This window comes from Oncorhynchus gorbuscha, linkage group LG23 (assembly GCF_021184085.1).
Source record: "Oncorhynchus gorbuscha isolate QuinsamMale2020 ecotype Even-year linkage group LG23, OgorEven_v1.0, whole genome shotgun sequence".
Taxonomy (NCBI): Eukaryota; Metazoa; Chordata; class Actinopteri; order Salmoniformes; family Salmonidae; genus Oncorhynchus; species Oncorhynchus gorbuscha.
Genome location: NC_060195.1, coordinates 65486221 through 65505137, shown reverse-complemented (window position 1 = coordinate 65505137; position 18917 = coordinate 65486221). Strand labels below are relative to the sequence as shown.

Sequence of the window (18917 nt, the reverse complement as noted above, 5' to 3'; positions counted from 1 at the left end):
TGTAGTGTATTGCACAGGAGGCTGGTTGCACCTTAATTGGGGAGAACGGGCTCATAATAATGGCTGGAGTGGAATGGTATCAAATACATCAAACACATGATTTCCATGTGGTTGATGTCATTGCATTCGCTCTGTTCCAGCCATTATTATGAGCCGTCCTCCCCTCAGCAGCCTCCACTGGAGTATTGCGTGTTTAGATTTGAAATGAGGGTTTTTTCACACAGTTCTACTTCCTGTCAGCTGACTCTCACTTCCTCCTCTCCTCCCTGGCCTGCTTCCTCACGACAACTGTCTACATATACTGGCCAACACACACACACACACAGAGACATACACACACACACACACACACACACACACACACACACACACACACACACACACACACACACACACACACACACACACACACACACACACACACACACACACACACACACACACACACACACACACACACACACACACACACACAACACTTCTGGAGAAGAGGAACAGAAACTGCGGGCGTGTGTGTCAGAGGCTCTAGTGCCACACGTTAACCGCAATAGGATTGGCTAAAACCACAAAAAAGGAAGTACTGGTCTTTCCAAACCCAGAGTTAAAGAAAACACTGCTTAGATAAATATACACAGAAAAATGTGTGAAAAACAACTTGATTGGGCCTCTTCTCTCCTGCTCTCTTCCACATTGTTTGAGTGTTGTTTGCTACGTATGTGGAGGCATAATGCCAGTGATTTCACTGTGTGATGACAGTTAGCATGTAGCCTATGCCCCGTGGGTGTATGTGGTACCATGAGAGAAGACTCACCTGGTATCTGTGTGTGGTGTGTGGGGTTGCTGAACTGGGCCGGGTTCAGGGCGGGCCGGGGATTGGGAGTGGGGGCGTGGTGGTGATGATGGTGAGGGGGCGTGACCCTCATGGAGCTCCGCCTTAGCTGCTCCAGCTCACTCAGACGCTCGGAGAAGGCCAATGCTCCCGTCTTCACATCCTCCAGCTTCTGTCTGTGGCCTACAAACACGCAGGCAGAAACACATACACTCTCCATCGATCAATCAATCTCTCAGTCTGTCTGCCTGCCTGTTTGTTGACATGTTTTTCTCTCTTTTTTTTCTTTAGTTTGAGGTCTCAGTTCTAATTACAATATGAGATTTTTCCCTATTTGGTTTCATGTTGAGTGATATGAGGGGCCAGACTGAAAGGACATAAGAGACAATGAGAGAGAGATATGAGAGAGAGATATGAGAGAGAGAGAGATATGAGAGAGAGAGAGAGAGAGAGAGAGAGAGAGAGAGAGAGAGATATGAGAGAGAGATGAGAGAGAGAGATATGAGAGAGAGAGAGAGAGAGAGAGAGAGAGAGAGAGAGAGAGAGAGAGAGAGAGAGAGAGAGAGAGAGAGATGAGAGAGAGAGAGAGAGAGAGATATGAGAGAGAGATGAGAGAGAGAGAGATATGAGAGAGAGATGAGAGAGAGAGAGATATGAGAGAGAGATGAGAGAGAGAGATATGAGAGAGAGATATGAGAGAGAGAGAGAGAGAGAGAGAGAGAGAGAGAGAGATGAGAGAGAGATAAAAAAGATGGGGGAGAGAGTGAGAGAAATATGAGAGAGAGAGATATGAGAGGGAGATATGAGAAAGAGAGAGAGAGAGAGAGAGAAAAGATGGGGGAGAGACAAAAGATGGGGAAGAGAGAGAGACAAAAGAGGGGGAGAGAGAGAGAGAGAGAAAAGAGGGGGAGAAAGAGACCAAAAGAGAGAGACAAAATAGGGGAGAGAGATAGACGGAGGAAGAAAACGGAGACAGAAAGTATCCAGCCAGCTAGCCAGCCTCAGCTGTGAAAAACCATCACTCGTCTTCACATTCTCACACACACACACACACACACACACACACACACACACACACACACACACACACACACACACACACACACACACACACACACACACACACACACACACACACACACACACACACACACACACACACACACACACACACACGACTGGTGCACTGGGAGGAAGTGGTGCTGTAACTGGAGCCTGTGTCTTAGCCCTTTGAAGCGCGGGCCAGAACCTAGAGTCAGCCAGACCTTCCACACACACACACACACGCACACATTGAGCCAGCCAGCCAGCCAGACCCTGGATCGTTGCGCGGCGCCCAACACCAGATTCCCGACCAGAATAACGGACCATCAGGGAATAGTCCCGTTAACAACCACGAGACACAGGTGTGATGAGTCTTCCAATCAGCACCCTCCCAGAACTACAACCCAGAACTAATGCAACTACAAATCCCATACCACTCTAATGGTAATTATGGTCATGATGGGCAGCATGATCATGATAATGTAATAACAACTTGGATAATAATGACGAGGATAACTATGCTTAGGATGCATTGTCTTCCATTGTCTTAGTGAAATCCTACGCCCACGCTCATCCTTCAACTGCCGGAGTCATGTGACGTTGATAAGTGCGATGATGAGGATGAAGGTGGTACTCACGGCGTGGTTCTCTGGGCCCGTCCACGGTGATCTTGATAGCTCTCTGGTAGGTGGCCACCTGGGGAGGGTTGGTGAACACCGTGATGGTCAGAGTGAAACTCTTCCCTGGAGGAGGACAGGAAGAGAGGGGGGAGAGGAGGGAAAGAGAGAGTGAAAATATGTTTTAATGTGATCATCTACACAGAAAACCTCGTGTCTCACAATAACCACCGGCATGGGCCTCTATTTCCCCTGCCTACCCCTCCCTCTTCTCCCATGTTGGTCTGCACCTCCCTGAAGCATGCACTCCCTCTCTCTCTCTCTCTCTCTCTCTCTCTCTCTCTCTCTCTCTCTCTCTCTCTCTCTCTCTCTCTCTCTCTCCATCTACCTCCCCCCCTCTATCCCAATATACCCCAGGTCTGGATAAGACATTAAGATCAGCCTGACACAGAAATAACCCAGAGAGACATCAGAGAGACAGACAGACCCTACGGCTCCACACCTATTTACTGCTCATAGACACACACAGACAAACAGAGTGTGTGTGTACATGTGTGTGTTTATTATACGTTTAAATGAGTGTGTGTGTTTTTGTGTTCGTGTGTGTTTATTTTCGTTGTGTTCGTTTATGTGTGTGTGTGTGTGTGTGTGTGTGTGTGTGTGTGTGTGTGTGTGTGTGTGTGTGTGTGTGTGTGTGTGTGTGTGTGTGTGTGTGTGTGTGTGTGTGTGTGTGTGTGTGTGTGTGTGTGGGTGCAGACTTGGCTGGTGTAGCCGCCGTGTGACTAATTGCAGTCAGAGGGTCTGGTGATGAGAGGACAAGGCTGACAGTCAACACTGTGACTGTGTTTCTGTATAGATCTATGAATCTGTGTGTGTTTGTCTGTCTGCATGTGTGTGTATATCTGTGTATCTCCGTGTGAGTGTAAGTATAGAGATTCCTAGGTGAGTGGAGGAGACAATCATCATCATCTGTGTGTGTTTTTCTCCCTCGGGCTCTGTACCTCAATGCATGGTGATGAGTGACGGGCATATGCTGAGAGGATGTGCACACACACACACACACACACACACACACACACACACACACACACACACACACACACACACACACACACACACACACACACACACACACACACACACACACACACACACACACACACACACACACACACACACACACACACACACACACACACACACTTGTCACCCACCATGGAGGTATGGGCGCCCAGGGGAGGCGGTCAGAGGCTGTGCCAAGGCTTGAATAGAGTTACCACACACAGACCAGCCTACGCCAGCTAAAGCCCTGGCTACTGTTACTCACACACACCCACAGTCTTGTACAGCTAACCTTGTGGGGACACACAGTTCAGTCCCATTCAAAATCGCATTACCCTAACCCTAGCTCCAAACCCTAAACGTAATTCTAAACCCTAAACCTTGTGGGGACGAACAAAATGTCCCCAGTTGGGAAAATGTTTGATTGTTTACTATTCCGTGCACACACACACACACACACACACACACACACACACACACACACACACACACACACACACACACACACACACACACACACACACACACACACACACACACACACACACACACACACACACACACACACACACACACACACACACACACACACACACACACACTCAGCTGTACTGTGGAAGTACTCAGCATTACTGTCCAGACCACACACAAGCAGGCAGCCAGGACTATTCTCAGAGTCTAGAGAAGCTATGAGATCACATACAGTGGGGAGAACAAGTATTTGATACGATTTTGCAGGTTTTCCAACTTACAAAGCATGTAGAGGTCTGTAATTCTTATCATAGGTACACTTCAACTGTGAGAGACGGAATCTAAAACAAAATCCAGAAAATCACATTGTATGATTTTTAAGTAATTAATTTGCATTTTATTGCATGACATAAGTATGTGATACATCAGAAAAGCAGAACTTAATATTTGGTACAGAAACCTTTTGCAATTACAGAGATCATACGTTTCCTGTATTCTTGACCAGGTTTGCACACACTGCAGCTGTCATGTTTGTCATTTATTGTCATGTCTTGTCCCTGTGCTCCCCATGCTATTCGTTTCCCTCTGCTGGTCTTGTTTGGTTCTTTCCCTCCTTCTATCCCTCTCTCTCCCCCTCCCTCTCTCACTCTCTCGCTCTCTCTTCTCTCTGTCGTTCCGTTCCTGCTCCCAGCTGTTCCTATTCCCCTAATCATCATTTAGTCTTCCCGCACCTGTTCCCGATCCTTTCCCCTGATTAGAGTCCCTATTTATTCCTTTGTGATCCGTTCCTGTCCCGTCGGTTCCTTGTATTGTATTCACCATGCTGTGATTGCGTTTCGCCCTGTCCTGTCGTGTTTTTGCCGTGATTGTGTATCACCCTGTCCTGTCGTGTTTTGTGCCTTCATCAGATGCTGCGTGTGAGCAGGTGTCTCAGTCGACTACGGCCTGCGCCTACCCGGCGACCTGCAGTCTGTGGCCGCTTCTCCAGTTGTTTCCCCTCTACAAATCTAGAGGATTTCTGTTATTCCGTTTTGGACTTTAATAAACTCTGTTTCTGTTAAGTCGCGTTTGGGTCCTCTTTCACCTGCATGACAGAAGGAACCGACCAAGGAATGGACCCAGCGACTTCAGACGCTCGTTACACTGCCGTCGAGATCCAAGGAGCCATGCTCGGCAGACACGAGCAGGAATTGTCTGCTGCTCGCCATGCCGTGGAAGACCTGGCTGCTCAGGTTTCCGACCTCTCTGGACAGTTCCAGAGTCTACGTCTCGTGCCACCTGTTACTTCCTGGCCTGCCGAGCCTCCAGAACCTAGGGTTAATAACCCACCTTGCTACTCCGGGCAGCCCACTGAGTGCCGCTCCTTTCTCACGCAGTGTGAGATTGTGTTCTCTCTCCAACCCAACACATACTCTAGAGAGAGAGCTCGGGTTGCTTACGTCATTTCGCTCCTTACTGGCCGGGCTCGAGAATGGGGCACAGCTATCTGGGAGGCAAGGGCTGATTGCTCTAACGATTTCCAGAACTTTAAAGAGGAGATGATTCGGGTTTTTGACCGTTCAGTTTTTGGTGGGGAGGCTTCTAGGGCCCTGGCTTCCTTATGCCAAGGTGAACGGTCCATAACGGATTATTCCATTGAGTTTCGCACTCTTGCTGCCTCTAGTGAGTGGAACGAGCCGGCGCTGCTCGCTCGTTTTCTGGAGGGACTCCACGCAGTGGTTAAGGATGAGATTCTCTCCCGGGAGGTTCCATCAGATGTGGATTCTTTGATTGCTCTCGCCATCCGCATAGAACGACGGGTAGATCTTCGTCACCGGGCTCGTGGAAGAGAGCTCGCATCAACGGTGTTTCCCTGCTCCGCATCGCAACCATCTCCCTCCTCTGGCTTTGAGACTGAGCCCATGCAGCTGGGAGGGATTCGCATCTCGAATAAGGAGAGGGAACGGAGGATCACCAACCGCCTGTGCCTCTATTGCGGAGTTGCTGGACATTTTGTTAATTCATGTCCAGTAAGAGGCCAGAGCCCATCAGTAAGCGGAGGGCTACTGGTGAGCGCTACTACTCAGGTCCCTTCATCTAGATCTTGTACTACTATGTCGGTCCATCTACGCTGGACCGGTTCGGGTGCTACATGCAGTGCTTTGATTGACTCTGGGGCTGAGGGTTGTTTCATGGACGAAGCATGGGTTCGGAAACATAACATTCCTTTCAGACCGTTAGACAGGCCTACGCCCATGTTTGCCTTAGATGGTAGTCATCTTCCCAGTATCAAATTTGAGACACTACCTTTAACTCTCACAGTATCTGGTAACCACAGTGAGACTATTTCTTTTTTGATTTTCCGTTCACCGTTTACACCTGTTGTTTTGGGTCATCCCTGGCTAGTATGTCATAATCCTTCTATTAATTGGTCTAGTAATTCTATCCTATCCTGGAACGTTTCTTGTCATGTGAAGTGTTTAATGTCTGCCATCCCTCCCGTTTCTTCTGTCCCTACTTCTCAGGAGGAACCTGGCGATTTGACAGGAGTGCCGGAGGAATATCATGATCTGCGCACGGTCTTCAGTCGGTCCCGAGCCAACTCCCTTCCTCCTCACCGGTCGTATGATTGTAGTATTGATCTCCTTCCGGGGACCACTCCTCCTCGAGGTAGACTATACTCTCTGTCGGCTCCCGAACGTAAGGCTCTCGAGGATTATTTGTCTGTGTCTCTTGACGCCGGTACCATAGTGCCTTCTTCTTCTCCGGCCGGGCGGGGTTCTTTTTGTTAAAAAGAAGGACGGTACTCTGCGCCCCTGCGTGGATTATCGAGGGCTGAATGACATAACGGTTAAGAATCGTTATCCGCTTCCCCTTATGTCATCAGCCTTCGAGATTCTGCAGGGAGCCAGGTGCTTTACTAAGTTGGACCTTCGTAACGCTTACCATCTCGTGCGCATCAGAGAGGGGGACGAGTGGAAAACGGCGTTTAACACTCCGTTAGGGCATTTTGAGTACCGGGTTCTGCCGTTCGGTCTCGCCAATGCGCCAGCTGTTTTTCAGGCATTAGTTAATGATGTTCTGAGAGACATGCTGAACATTTTTGTTTTTGTCTATCTTGACGATATCCTGATTTTTTCTCCGTCACTCGAGATTCATGTTCAGCACGTTCGACGTGTTCTACAGCGCCTTTTAGAGAATTGTCTCTACGTAAAGGCTGAGAAGTGCTCTTTTCATGTCTCCTCCGTTACTTTTCTCGGTTCCGTTATTTCCGCTGAAGGCATTCAGATGGATTCCGCTAAGGTCCAAGCTGTCAGTGATTGGCCCGTTCCAAGGTCACGTGTCGAGTTGCAGCGCTTTTTAGGTTTCGCTAATTTCTATCGGCGTTTCATTCGTAATTTCGGTCAAGTTGCTGCCCCTCTCACAGCTCTTACTTCTGTCAAGACGTGTTTTAAGTGGTCCGGTTCCGCCCAGGGAGCTTTTGATCTTCTAAAAGAACGCTTTACGTCCGCTCCTATCCTCGTTACTCCTGACGTCACTAGACAATTCATTGTCGAGGTTGACGCTTCAGAGGTAGGCGTGGGAGCCATCCTATCCCAGCGCTTCCAGTCTGACGATAAGGTTCATCCTTGCGCTTATTTTTCTCATCGCCTGTCGCCATCTGAGCGCAACTATGATGTGGGTAACCGTGAACTGCTCGCCATCCGCTTAGCCCTAGGCGAATGGCGACAGTGGTTGGGGGGCGACCGTTCCTTTTGTCGTTTGGACAGACCATAAGAACCTTGAGTACATCCGTTCTGCCAAACGACTTAATGCCCGTCAAGCTCGTTGGGCGTTGTTTTTCGCTCGTTTCGAGTTTGTGATTTCTTACCGTCCGGGTAGCAAGAACACCAAGCCTGATGCCTTATCCCGTCTGTTTAGTTCTTCTGTGGCTTCTACTGATCCCGAGGGGATTCTTCCTTATGGGCGTGTTGTCGGGTTAACAGTCTGGGGAATTGAAAGACAGGTTAAGCAAGCACTCACGCACACTGCGTCGCGCGCGCTTGTCCTAGTAACCTCCTTTTCGTTCCTGTTTCCACTCGTCTGGCTGTTCTTCAGTGGGCTCACTCTGCCAAGTTAGCGGGTCATCCCGGTGTTCGAGGCACTCTTGCGTCTATTCGCCAGCGCTTTTGGTGGCCGACTCAGGAGCGTGACACGCGCCGTTTCGTGGCTGCTTGTTCGGACTGCGCGCAGACTAAGTCGGGTAACTCTCCTCCTGCCGGTCGTCTCAGACCGCTCCCCATTCCTTCTCGACCATGGTCTCACATTGCCTTAGACTTCATTACCGGTCTGCCTTTGTCTGCGGGGAAGACTGTGATTCTGACGGTTGTCGATAGGTTCTCTAAGGCGGCACATTTCATTCCCCTCGCTAAACTTCCTTCCGCTAAGGAGACGGCACAAATCATTATTGAGAATGTATTCAGAATTCATGGCCTCCCGTTAGACGCCGTTTCAGACAGAGGTCCGCAATTCACGTCACAGTTTTGGAGGGAGTTCTGTCGTTTGATTGGTGCGTCCGTCAGTCTCTCTTCCGGGTTTCATCCCCAGTCTAACGGTCAAGCAGAGAGGGCCAATCAGACGATTGGTCGCATACTACGCAGCCTTTCTTTCAGAAACCCTGCGTCTTGGGCAGAACAGCTCCCCTGGGCAGAATACGCTCACAATTCGCTTCCTTCGTCTGCTACCGGGTTATCTCCGTTTCAGAGTAGTCTGGGTTACCAGCCTCCTCTGTTCTCATCCCAGCTTGCCGAGTCCAGCGTTCCCTCCGCTCAAGCGTTTGTCCAACGTTGTGAGCGCACCTGGAGGAGGGTGAGGTCTGCACTTTGCCGTTACAGGGCACAGACGGTGAGAGCCGCCAATAAACGCAGGATTAAGAGTCCAAGGTATTGTTGCGGCCAGAGAGTGTGGCTTTCCACTCGCAACCTTCCTCTTACGACAGCTTCTCGTAAGTTGACTCCGCGGTTCATTGGTCCGTTCCGTGTCTCCCAGGTCGTCAATCCTGTCGCTGTGCGACTGCTTCTTCCGCGACATCTTCGTCGCGTCCATCCTGTCTTCCATGTCTCCTGTGTTAAGCCCTTTCTTCGCACCCCCGTTCGTCTTCCCTCCCCCCTCCCGTCCTTGTCGAGAGCGCACCTATTTACAAGGTACATAAGATTATGGACATGCGTTCTCGGGGACGGGGTCACCAATACCTAGTGGATTGGGAGGGTTACGGTCCTGAGGAGAGGAGTTGGGTTCCGTCTCGGGACGTGCTGGACCGTTCGCTCATCGATGATTTCCTCCGTTGCCGCCAGGATTCCTCCTCGAGTGCGCCAGGAGGCGCTCGGTGAGTGGGGGGTACTGTCATGTTTGTCATTTATTGTCATGTCTTGTCCCTGTGCTCCCCATGCTATTCGTTTCCCTCTGCTGGTCTTGTTTGGTTCTTTCCCTCCTTCTATCCCTCTCTCACTCTCTCGCTCTCTCTTCTCTCTGTCGTTCCGTTCCTGCTCCCAGCTGTTCCTATTCCCCTAATCATCATTTAGTCTTCCCGCACCTGTTCCCGATCCTTTCCCCTGATTAGAGTCCCTATTTATTCCTTTGTGATCCGTTCCTGTCCCGTCGGTTCCTTGTATTGTATTCACCATGCTGTGATTGCGTTTCGCCCTGTCCTGTCGTGTTTTTGCCGTGATTGTGTATCACCCTGTCCTGTCGTGTTTTGTGCCTTCATCAGATGCTGCGTGTGAGCAGGTGTCTCAGTCGACTACGGCCTGCGCCTACCCGAAGCGACCTGCAGTCTGTGGCCGCTTCTCCAGTTGTTTCCCCTCTACAAATCTAGAGGATTTCTGTTATTCCGTTTTGGACTTTAATAAACTCTGTTTCTGTTAAGTCGCGTTTGGGTCCTCTTTCACCTGCATGACAGCAGCAGGGATTTTGGCCCACTCCTCCATACAGACCTTCTGCAGATCCTTCAGGTTTCAGGGTTGTTGCTGGGCAATACAGACTTTCAGCTCCCTCCAAAGATTTTCTATTGGGTTCAGGTCTGGAGACTGGCTAGGCCACTCCAGGACCTTGAGATGCTTCTTACGGAGCCACTCCTTAGTTGCCCTGGCTGTGTGTTTCGGATTGTTGTCATGCTGGAAGTCCCAGCCACGACCCATCTTCAATGCTCTTACTGAGGGAAGGAGGTTGTTGGCCAAGATCTTGCGGTACATGGTCCCATCCATCCTCCCCTCAATACGGTGCAGGCGTCCTGTCCCCTTTGCAGAAAAGCATCCCCAAAGAATGATGTTTCCACCTCCATGCTTCACGGTTGGGATGGTATTCTTGGGGTTGTACTCATCCTTCTTCCTCCAAACACGGCAAGTGGAGTTTAGACCAAAAAGCTATATTTTTGTCTCCTCAGACCACATGACCTTCTCCCATTCCTCCTCTGGATCATCCAGATGGTCATTGGCAAACTTCAGACGGGCCTGGACATGCGCTGGCTTGAGTAATATTCACCATAATGGGAAAACTGTCCATTATTCCTCATGTAGTACTTACTATTTTTCTAAAGTAAGTTATTGTAGGATAATTGAATTGCCAAATATGATGATATTTCACAATCACATTTCTGCTTAAAATATTGCTCATTGTCTTACATCAGACATAGACACACAAAAAATCCTCTTCTCTTTTCTCCATATGTATGCAAATATCACACACACACACACACACACACACACACACACACACACACACACACACACACACACACACACACACACACACACACACACACACACACACACACACACACACACACACACACACACACACACACACACACACACACACACACACACACACACACACACACTGAAGTATTAGTGTCTGTGAGGGAGACGTTCTGTCTGAGAGGCAGATGGGAAGAAGACAACACAGCTCGAAAACGGCCCCTGACAACACTGTGTGTGTGTGTGTACACTATACTGTGCTTGTGTTATAGAGGTCGACCGATTAATTAGGGCCGATTTCAAGTTTTCATAATAATCGGAAATCTGTATTTTTGGGCTATAATACTATAGTGCCTATAAGAACATCCAATAGTCAAATGTATATGAAATACAAATGGTATAGAGAGAAATAGTACTATAAATACTATATTAACTACAACCTAAAACTTCTTACCTTGGAATATTGAAGTCTCATGTTAAAAGGAACCACCAACTTTCATATGTTCTCATGTTCTGAGCAAGGACCTTAAACGTTAGCTTTTTTACATGGCACACATTTTACATGGCACACATTTTACATGGCACACATTTACATGGCACACATTTTACATGGCACACATTTTACATGGCACACATTTTACATGGCACACATTTTACATGGCACACATTTTTACATGGCACACATTTTACATGGCACACATTTTACATATCACACATTTTTACATGGCACACATTTTACATGGCACACATATTTTACATGGCACACATATTTTACATGGCACACATTTACGGCACATATTTTACATGGCACACATTTACGGCACATATTTTACATGGCACACATTCTACATGGCACACATTTTACATGGCACACATATTTTACATGGCACACATTTACGGCACGTATTTTACATGGCACATATTGCATATTGGCACATATTACTTTCTTCTCCAACACTTTGTTTTTGCATTATTTAAACCAAATTGAACATGTTTCATTATTTATTTGAGGCTAAATTGATTTTATTGATGTATTATATTAATTTAAAATAAGTGTTCATTCAGTATTGTTGCAATTGTCATTATTACAAATAAATAAATAAAAAATTGGCCGATTCATCGGTAAACACACACACACGGCATTGAAAAATCATAATCGGTCGACCTCTAATGTGTTAGCATGTGAACAAGTGTGTGTGCACATCCAAACAACTGTGTTTACAAGAGAGAAAATGAGAGAAAGAGAGCGAAAGAAAGAGATACATATGTCTGAGATTGTTTGTGCTGTTTGGCCGCCCAGTAACTCACTGCTCCTATATCCAGAAAGAGAGGAGAGTGGGAGGAGACAGAAAGACAGAGGAAGGACAGCTGTGGTCTTTGTTGCTGGTGTGCTATCTGCAAGAAAGAATCTGAGAGGATCGGTAAGTGATAGAGGGGAGAGGTAGAGCGATCGAGAGAGATAGGATGAGAGAACAGCTGTGGTCTTTGTTGCTGGTGTGTCATCAGTCTGTCTGTCTGATCGGACACCATCAGTGCACATCTAAAAGCTGTGTCTGTGTGTGTGTGTGTCTGTGTGTGTGTCTGTGTGTGTGTCTGTGTGTGTGTCTGTGTGTGTGTCTGTGTGTGTGTCTGTGTGTGTGTGTCTCTGTGTGTGTGTGTGTGTGTGTCTCTGTGTCTCTCTCTGTGTGTGTGTGTGTGTGTGTGTGTGTGTGTGTGTGTGTGTGTGTGTGTGTGTGTGTGTGTGTGTGTGTGTGTGTGTGTGTGTGTGTGTGTGTGTGTGTGTGTGTGTGTGTGTGTGTGTGTGTGTGTGTGTGTGTGTGTGTGTCTAAGTGCCAAGGCTTTTACCCAGTTTACATTTCTCTGGGGCTTACTGTACAGAGATGACTGTTTACTCCGGAACTCTCCATCTGTAATAGCCCTTATCAATGGGATGATTTCTGTGTGTGTGTGTGTGTGTGTGTGTGTGTGTGTGTGTGTGTGTGTGTGTGTGTGTGTGTGTGTGTGTGTGTGTGTGTGTGTGTGTGTGTGTGTGTGTGTGTGTGTGTGTGTGTGTGTGTGTGTGTGTGCGTGCGTGTGTGTGTGGGGTGTTCAGGTCTAGGCTTGATGAGTACAGCAGTGTGTTTGCCACAGTGGGTCCTATCAGCATTAGCCAATCACTTGTCTTATCTTCCTTCTGAATAAACCTCTGTCATGGTGTGTGTGTGTTTCCCAGAAGAAAAGAGGAGAAGGAGGAGTGTGTGTGTGTGTTTAGAATGTTTCATTTCATATTCAGACGTGTGTGTGTGTGTGTGTGTGTGTGTGTGTGTGTGTGTGTGTGTGTGTGTGTGTGTGTGTGTGTGTGTGTGTGTGTGTGTGTGTGTGTGTGTGTGTGTGTGTGTGTGTGTGTGTGTGTGTGTGTGTGTGTGTGTGTGTGTGTGAGAAAGAGATCCCTTACATAACTCTAAACCACACCACCGTAACCACACTAACACTGGGCCACAGCCTACTGAGCTGCAGCCAGACCAACACTCTGACCACAACCCAACCAAACACTCACCTAGTTTCATCAACGTTCACCACAAGTTCAGACAAGTTCACACATACAGTCATACTGTAATTAACCCTTGAGCTGCATTCTAGGTCCTGTGGGTGTGTGTTTTAAGTCAGACTAGATGGCTGTTTGCCTAGCAGGACAATGGGACAATTGAGGTGTGTGTGTGTGTGTGTGTGTGTGTGTGTGTGTGTGTGTGTGTGTGTGTGTGTGTGTGTGTGTGTGTGTGTGTGTGTGTGTGTGTGTGTGTGTGTGTGTGTGTGTACAGTAACAGATAGCTTATGCACAGAGAGGCCTGTGTTTTAAATAGATAAGACATTTGCCTGCACCTGATTTGGAGTAACTGCGGTTCACCGTCCGTTAGGGTCAGAGAGAGAGAGAGCTATATCAGTGTATCTATATATATGTGTGTGTGTGTGTGTGTGTGTGTGTGTGTGTGTGTGTGTGTGTGTGTGTGTGTGTGTGTGTGTGTGTGTGTGTGTGTGTGTGTGTGTGTGTGTGTGTGTGTACCTCGTCCGCTGCGGCCTACGAAGCGCAGGTCGTTGAAGCGAGCCACCTGGTTCTTGAGGGCGGCCGTGGCATTGCGGAGCTCTGCTGAGTAGTTCTCATCGTTCCCCGCCATCACCGTGACCAAGGTACCGTCAGGGATATCACCAAGGGCAACCACCTACGGCAATAGGAGGAGAGAAAGAGACAGAGACACAGTCAGATAGATGGAAACTTTATTGCTTGTCTTGCACATTACAAAAAAGACAATACATAAACATAATTACACACGTACTTTACATTGAACACTTTACACAAAACATCAGGGGCGCAACCTATACTGGGGACGGGGGGACATGCAGTTTTGTCCCCCCCCCCCTCCACCTTTTATCATTGGATTGTGATACAAAACGGGGCAACAGTGTGTTTTTAGGATGCCTCCGAGTGGTTGGGTAGGCTGTTTGGAGAGTTTATTCGACTGGATAATTAAAAAATAAAATAATATTAACCATTATGCCCCCCCTCCCACTTCTAAAACCAAGTTGCGCCCCTGGGTAGATATATGTATTTGTTAAAAGAGGAGCATCTTTAGTTATATTGCAACACTCTATTCCGAGTGTATTCAACTATGTTTATACTTTAAAAAATTATATTGAAAAATGTGAAATTCTAGTACTTCATAATGATTTAATTATTCATTTTGAATCTATTTAGTCGATGTCTCAGTAATTGTTCCAACCCTGGGTCTACTAAATGGGAGGGCAGTCTGGGTGTTTTTGTGCTCCAGAAAGCCACCCAGACTACAGACTGAATAGCTCCACACCCAAAGCAAATAGACCCAGGGAGAGTCATTTTCATATTAACTGTAATCATGGCCACCAATCAGCGTGCAAATGTACAGAGGAGATACCGGGCATGGGTTCTACGGCTCTTTTCAACTGAGAAACTACATCTTTAGTCCACACACACACACAACCCCCCCTTCACCCACACACACACACACACAACCCCCCTTCACCCACACACACACACAACCCCTCTTCACCCACACACAACCCCCCCTTCACCCACACACGCGGCAGAGATGTAAAATACGGGTGTTTGGCAGTCCCAGTATAGTTTACATTCTCGAGGACTGTTGGGGAGCTACGGAAGTCAGACATGAGAGAGAGGTTCGGTGGAGCGTGAAAACGGCCCTGCAGAACAAACAATAATGAGGAAACGATTATAGAGCTCTTCAAGCAGACGGTCAACAACATCCAGACACAAACACACACTTAATGGCAACAACATCCGCCTATGACTTTGTTTATAATGTACATAATGTATACAACTCCCTCAATCTGATTTCACAGTATTTTTCTATGGCTTTTTTCACAAACGCTTTTGTCCTAAAGTGCTTAAAAGTACTTTACTTGGAGGATATAATTCCCATTATGGATGCCCAGAATGACATCAGCCTAATGAAACAACTGGAGACATTGACGTGCATCATTCCAATTCTGAGAACTGCATGACAAAGTGAAACACTGTAAAGGAAGTAGGCTATGGCTATAATAATATTTTTCTCCAATTAAAAGTGTATTCTGTATTCCATTTGTAAATTGGAGAATTTTGCATTTTTAAAATACCTGAAACAGATTTTTTCCGGCAATCTAGAGCCATAATCATTACGCTTAATTCTATGTAAAAAAACAAACATTTTCTGCATATGTAACCATACACCTTGAGCTGTCTGTGTCCTCCTGAAACTAAATATGCTTCTCTGTGATTCTCTGCTCAAATCTGGGTAAAATATTGGAAGGAATGTGAGTCTAATTCAGTACATTTAGTAATTGCTTGCTTTTCTAAGTCTATCAACCTTGCCAGCTGGCATGCCAACTAAGATAGTTAGACAAGCTACTTTAACTTGATTGATAGCCTGAAATGGCTTATTGGTAGCTAGTTATGAGGTTGGGAGATTGGGTACTGCTCATGGCCAGTTATCAAGCACCATCTCACACACACGGCAAGTGGTACCGGAGCGCCAAGTCTGGGACCAAAAGGCTCATTAACATCTTCTACCCTCAAGACTGCTGAACAGTTCATCAAATAGCCTCCCAGACTATTTGCATTGACAGAAATTTGGCACAAGCTCGATGTACACTCATTGGACAATAACCACACACTCATACATACTACAACGACATTTCAACACATACACACCCAAAACACACACACATGTATATTGACGCAACCCACACACACACGCACACACACACATTTCTTCACACTCTTCACACACACACTGCTGCTACTCTGTGTTTATTATCAATTCATAGTCACTTTACCCCGTCACCTACATGTACATAATACCTGAATTACCTGGACTACCCTGTACCCCTGCACAATGACTCGGTACCGGTACCCCCTGTATATAGCCTCGTTATTGTTATTTTATTTGTGTTTTTATTTTTCCATTAGTTTATCTAGCAAATTTTTCTTACTTACATTTTTAAAACTCTGCATTGTTGGTTAGGGGCTTGTAAGTAAGCATTTCAAGGTAAGGTTGTAATTCCTGTTGTATTCAGTGCATCTGACAATATATATATATATATTTTATTTGACACAAATATACATAGACATTTATGAGAAATGTTGCCATCAGACTAAATTTGGGCAGGAAAACGTTCCTCTACAGCCTCCAGAAATTATTCAATATAAAACAACAAATATAGCACTACACACACACACACACACACACACACACACACACACACACACACACACACACACACACACACACACACACACACACACACACACACACACACACACACACACACACACACACACACACACACACACACACACACACACTCCCTCACTCACCTTGAATGCGATGGGCAGCGTCTTGTTGCACCTCCAGTGTGTGGGTAGGACAGAACAGATGAAGTTGGGGCTGTCTGTCCTCACCAGTTCTCCTGGGTGTTCTGACAGCACCTCCACCATGCCTCGGTCTGCAATACGCAACTTTCCCACCAGGGCGGCGCTACTGCTCTCCTGGGCACCCAGGGGCAGACCCTCACTCATCTTACCTGACAACAGGGTGGTGGAAGGGGGGGAGAAGCGCCGACCAGGTGCTGGGTCTGGAGAAAGATGGAGATGTAGATAAATAAGTGAGTGAGGACACAGACAGACGCGACACAGGCGTACACGCGCGCGCACACACACTATTGAGTCAACAGTATGTCAATAAGGCATATAACTTCGTAGAAAGTAATTAAAAACTAATTTAGGCTATTCACATTTTGAACTGTGCATATCATCAGTATTTTCTATTCTGTTTATCAATGTGCATGTAGTTTCAAGTTGGCCTTCAGAGCACAGAATTATACAAGTTCTCAGAATAGAGCGCAGTGAAATTACAACAGCGGAACCCAACCCTGGAGAGCCGGAGACACGTGAAACCAAACCGTTAAAAACCAGCCAGCGATGCTGAGTCTGACAGGGCCCGGCGCGCGCTCTCCGTCGGTCTGTCTGTCTGCCACTCAGCCAAGCCCACCACAATCGATGCCACATGTTGGCGGTTTGGAACGACCGGGGGTTTAAAAACCGCTGCTGCCTCTCGCACTTTCAACAGAACTTGGACTAGTGTACCACAGAACTGGACTGAACTCCAACTCTGTGTTGCTCTCATCTAACTATCCAATACTAATAGCAAACCACGCGCTGTGGATGGAAGGATTTATTTATAAACCGTTGATGAGAGGGGAAGTAATGTGCTTTGCATGTGTTTTAATGTGGTTCCCACTAGTTACCACAGTCACAAAGTTAAGTTGTCTGTAGGTAAAACTACATGAAAACTCAGATGAGCTTTTTGCTCTTCATTTAGGGTTAAGAATAAGTTAGCAGTGTGGTTAAATTCAGGGTTAAGTTTAGCTTAAAAATCAGATTTTATGGAGATAAATTATAAGAATAGGCGGGGTTTATGACTTTGTGGCGGTGGTATCTAGTGACAACGGATTAATGAAGCCTAACCTCAAGTGCGTGTATGTGTGTGTGTTGACATTTGTGCGTACATTTATACCCGCGCACATTCACACAGCCAAGAAACATACCGAAACCAGAATTTGAAGAGGAAATAAACGTAATAATTGGCAGGACGCCAACGGTTTTTTCTCTCACAGCGAGTAGGCTACAGGCTACATTTGGAACCTAGCATGCACAAAGCACTAAACCACAGTTCAGAGGGAAGTTGAAATCTTGGTTGATAATAATACACAGGTTCTGCCACAGTATGGTGTTGATAAGTTAGACAGAACAAGATGGGTATAGATACCAACACATATTCAACCGTGCGTAAAATGTGAAAATAAGTTAATGTACCGTATTTGGCGTCCCAAAGGAAGACCATTTGTGTACCGCAGTAGGATCCAGTTAAACGGACTCTCTGTGGAATATATAGCTCTATGTTTCTTCTGATAGTTGCCTCTAAAATGAAACCCGTTGTCGTTAGATTAACTCTCCCAAGGCACGTGGATCAACAGTGGAAACCAGACGACAGTCTGAAGGTACCTGCGTGGGCACGAATAAAACTGGGTCTCTGCGTTGTAGTGGAGTCAAAGACCTTCGGTTAACAAATTACGCACATCCCGCCAAATGTCGGTGTGTGAAGTACTCATTCCATGATCGGTGTTATGGACACATAAACTGACGAGGCATCCACCGAGCAGATACTAAATAAAACCCGACCGTCATCCAAGGAGGTCTCAGGGCGCATTCAAATGAGCAGCGAATAAGAAAGTCCAGTTGGGTTCTTGTTTTCTGTTATTTTCCTCTTCTGTTGTTCTTCAATAACTTGTGAGTTATTCGCCACAAAATGTCAACTTTGATGGATGTTCTATGGCTCCCCAATTCGCAATAGGGATCTTCTCGTCTCTATGCGTGCCAACATGGGAGACGGAAAACACTTTAATTTCGCTTTTATAAATAGTGTCTGGAATGTCAACGAGGAATAGGCTAGGATGTGTCACTGCAAACAGCCTTATATTTCGACAAACCCTTGTTGAATGCTCCGGTTGTGTATAGAGTTGAGTTGCTGCGTATGAATGAACGTCCCGACAGTGGGAGGCAGGGTTTTACTGGCAGTCAGTCGGCAGTGCTGGAATGCGTCCCTCCAGGGT

The 18917-nt window shown here is 46.8% G+C and overlaps 1 protein-coding gene across 5 annotated transcripts in view; it reads right to left on the bottom strand.

The window, feature by feature from the left end:
• LOC124011043 (runt-related transcription factor 1-like) overlaps positions 1 to 18917 on the bottom strand; it is a 72954-nt gene that overhangs the window by 9902 nt on the left and 44135 nt on the right. For 3 of the 5 annotated variants that reach the window (XM_046323994.1, XM_046323993.1, XM_046323995.1), the window contains exons 3-6: positions 16624 to 16880; positions 13777 to 13933; positions 2512 to 2616; positions 812 to 1012 (exon numbers count right to left, since the gene is read on the bottom strand). In XM_046323994.1, the coding sequence (XP_046179950.1) occupies positions 812 to 1012; positions 2512 to 2616; positions 13777 to 13933; positions 16624 to 16880 (720 nt within the window). Of the gene's footprint in view, positions 1 to 811; positions 1013 to 2511; positions 2617 to 13776; positions 13934 to 16623; positions 16881 to 17207; positions 17465 to 18120; positions 18869 to 18917 lie in introns of those variants that run through there. The other 2 variants (XM_046323996.1, XM_046323990.1) reach the window with 2 other exon arrangements.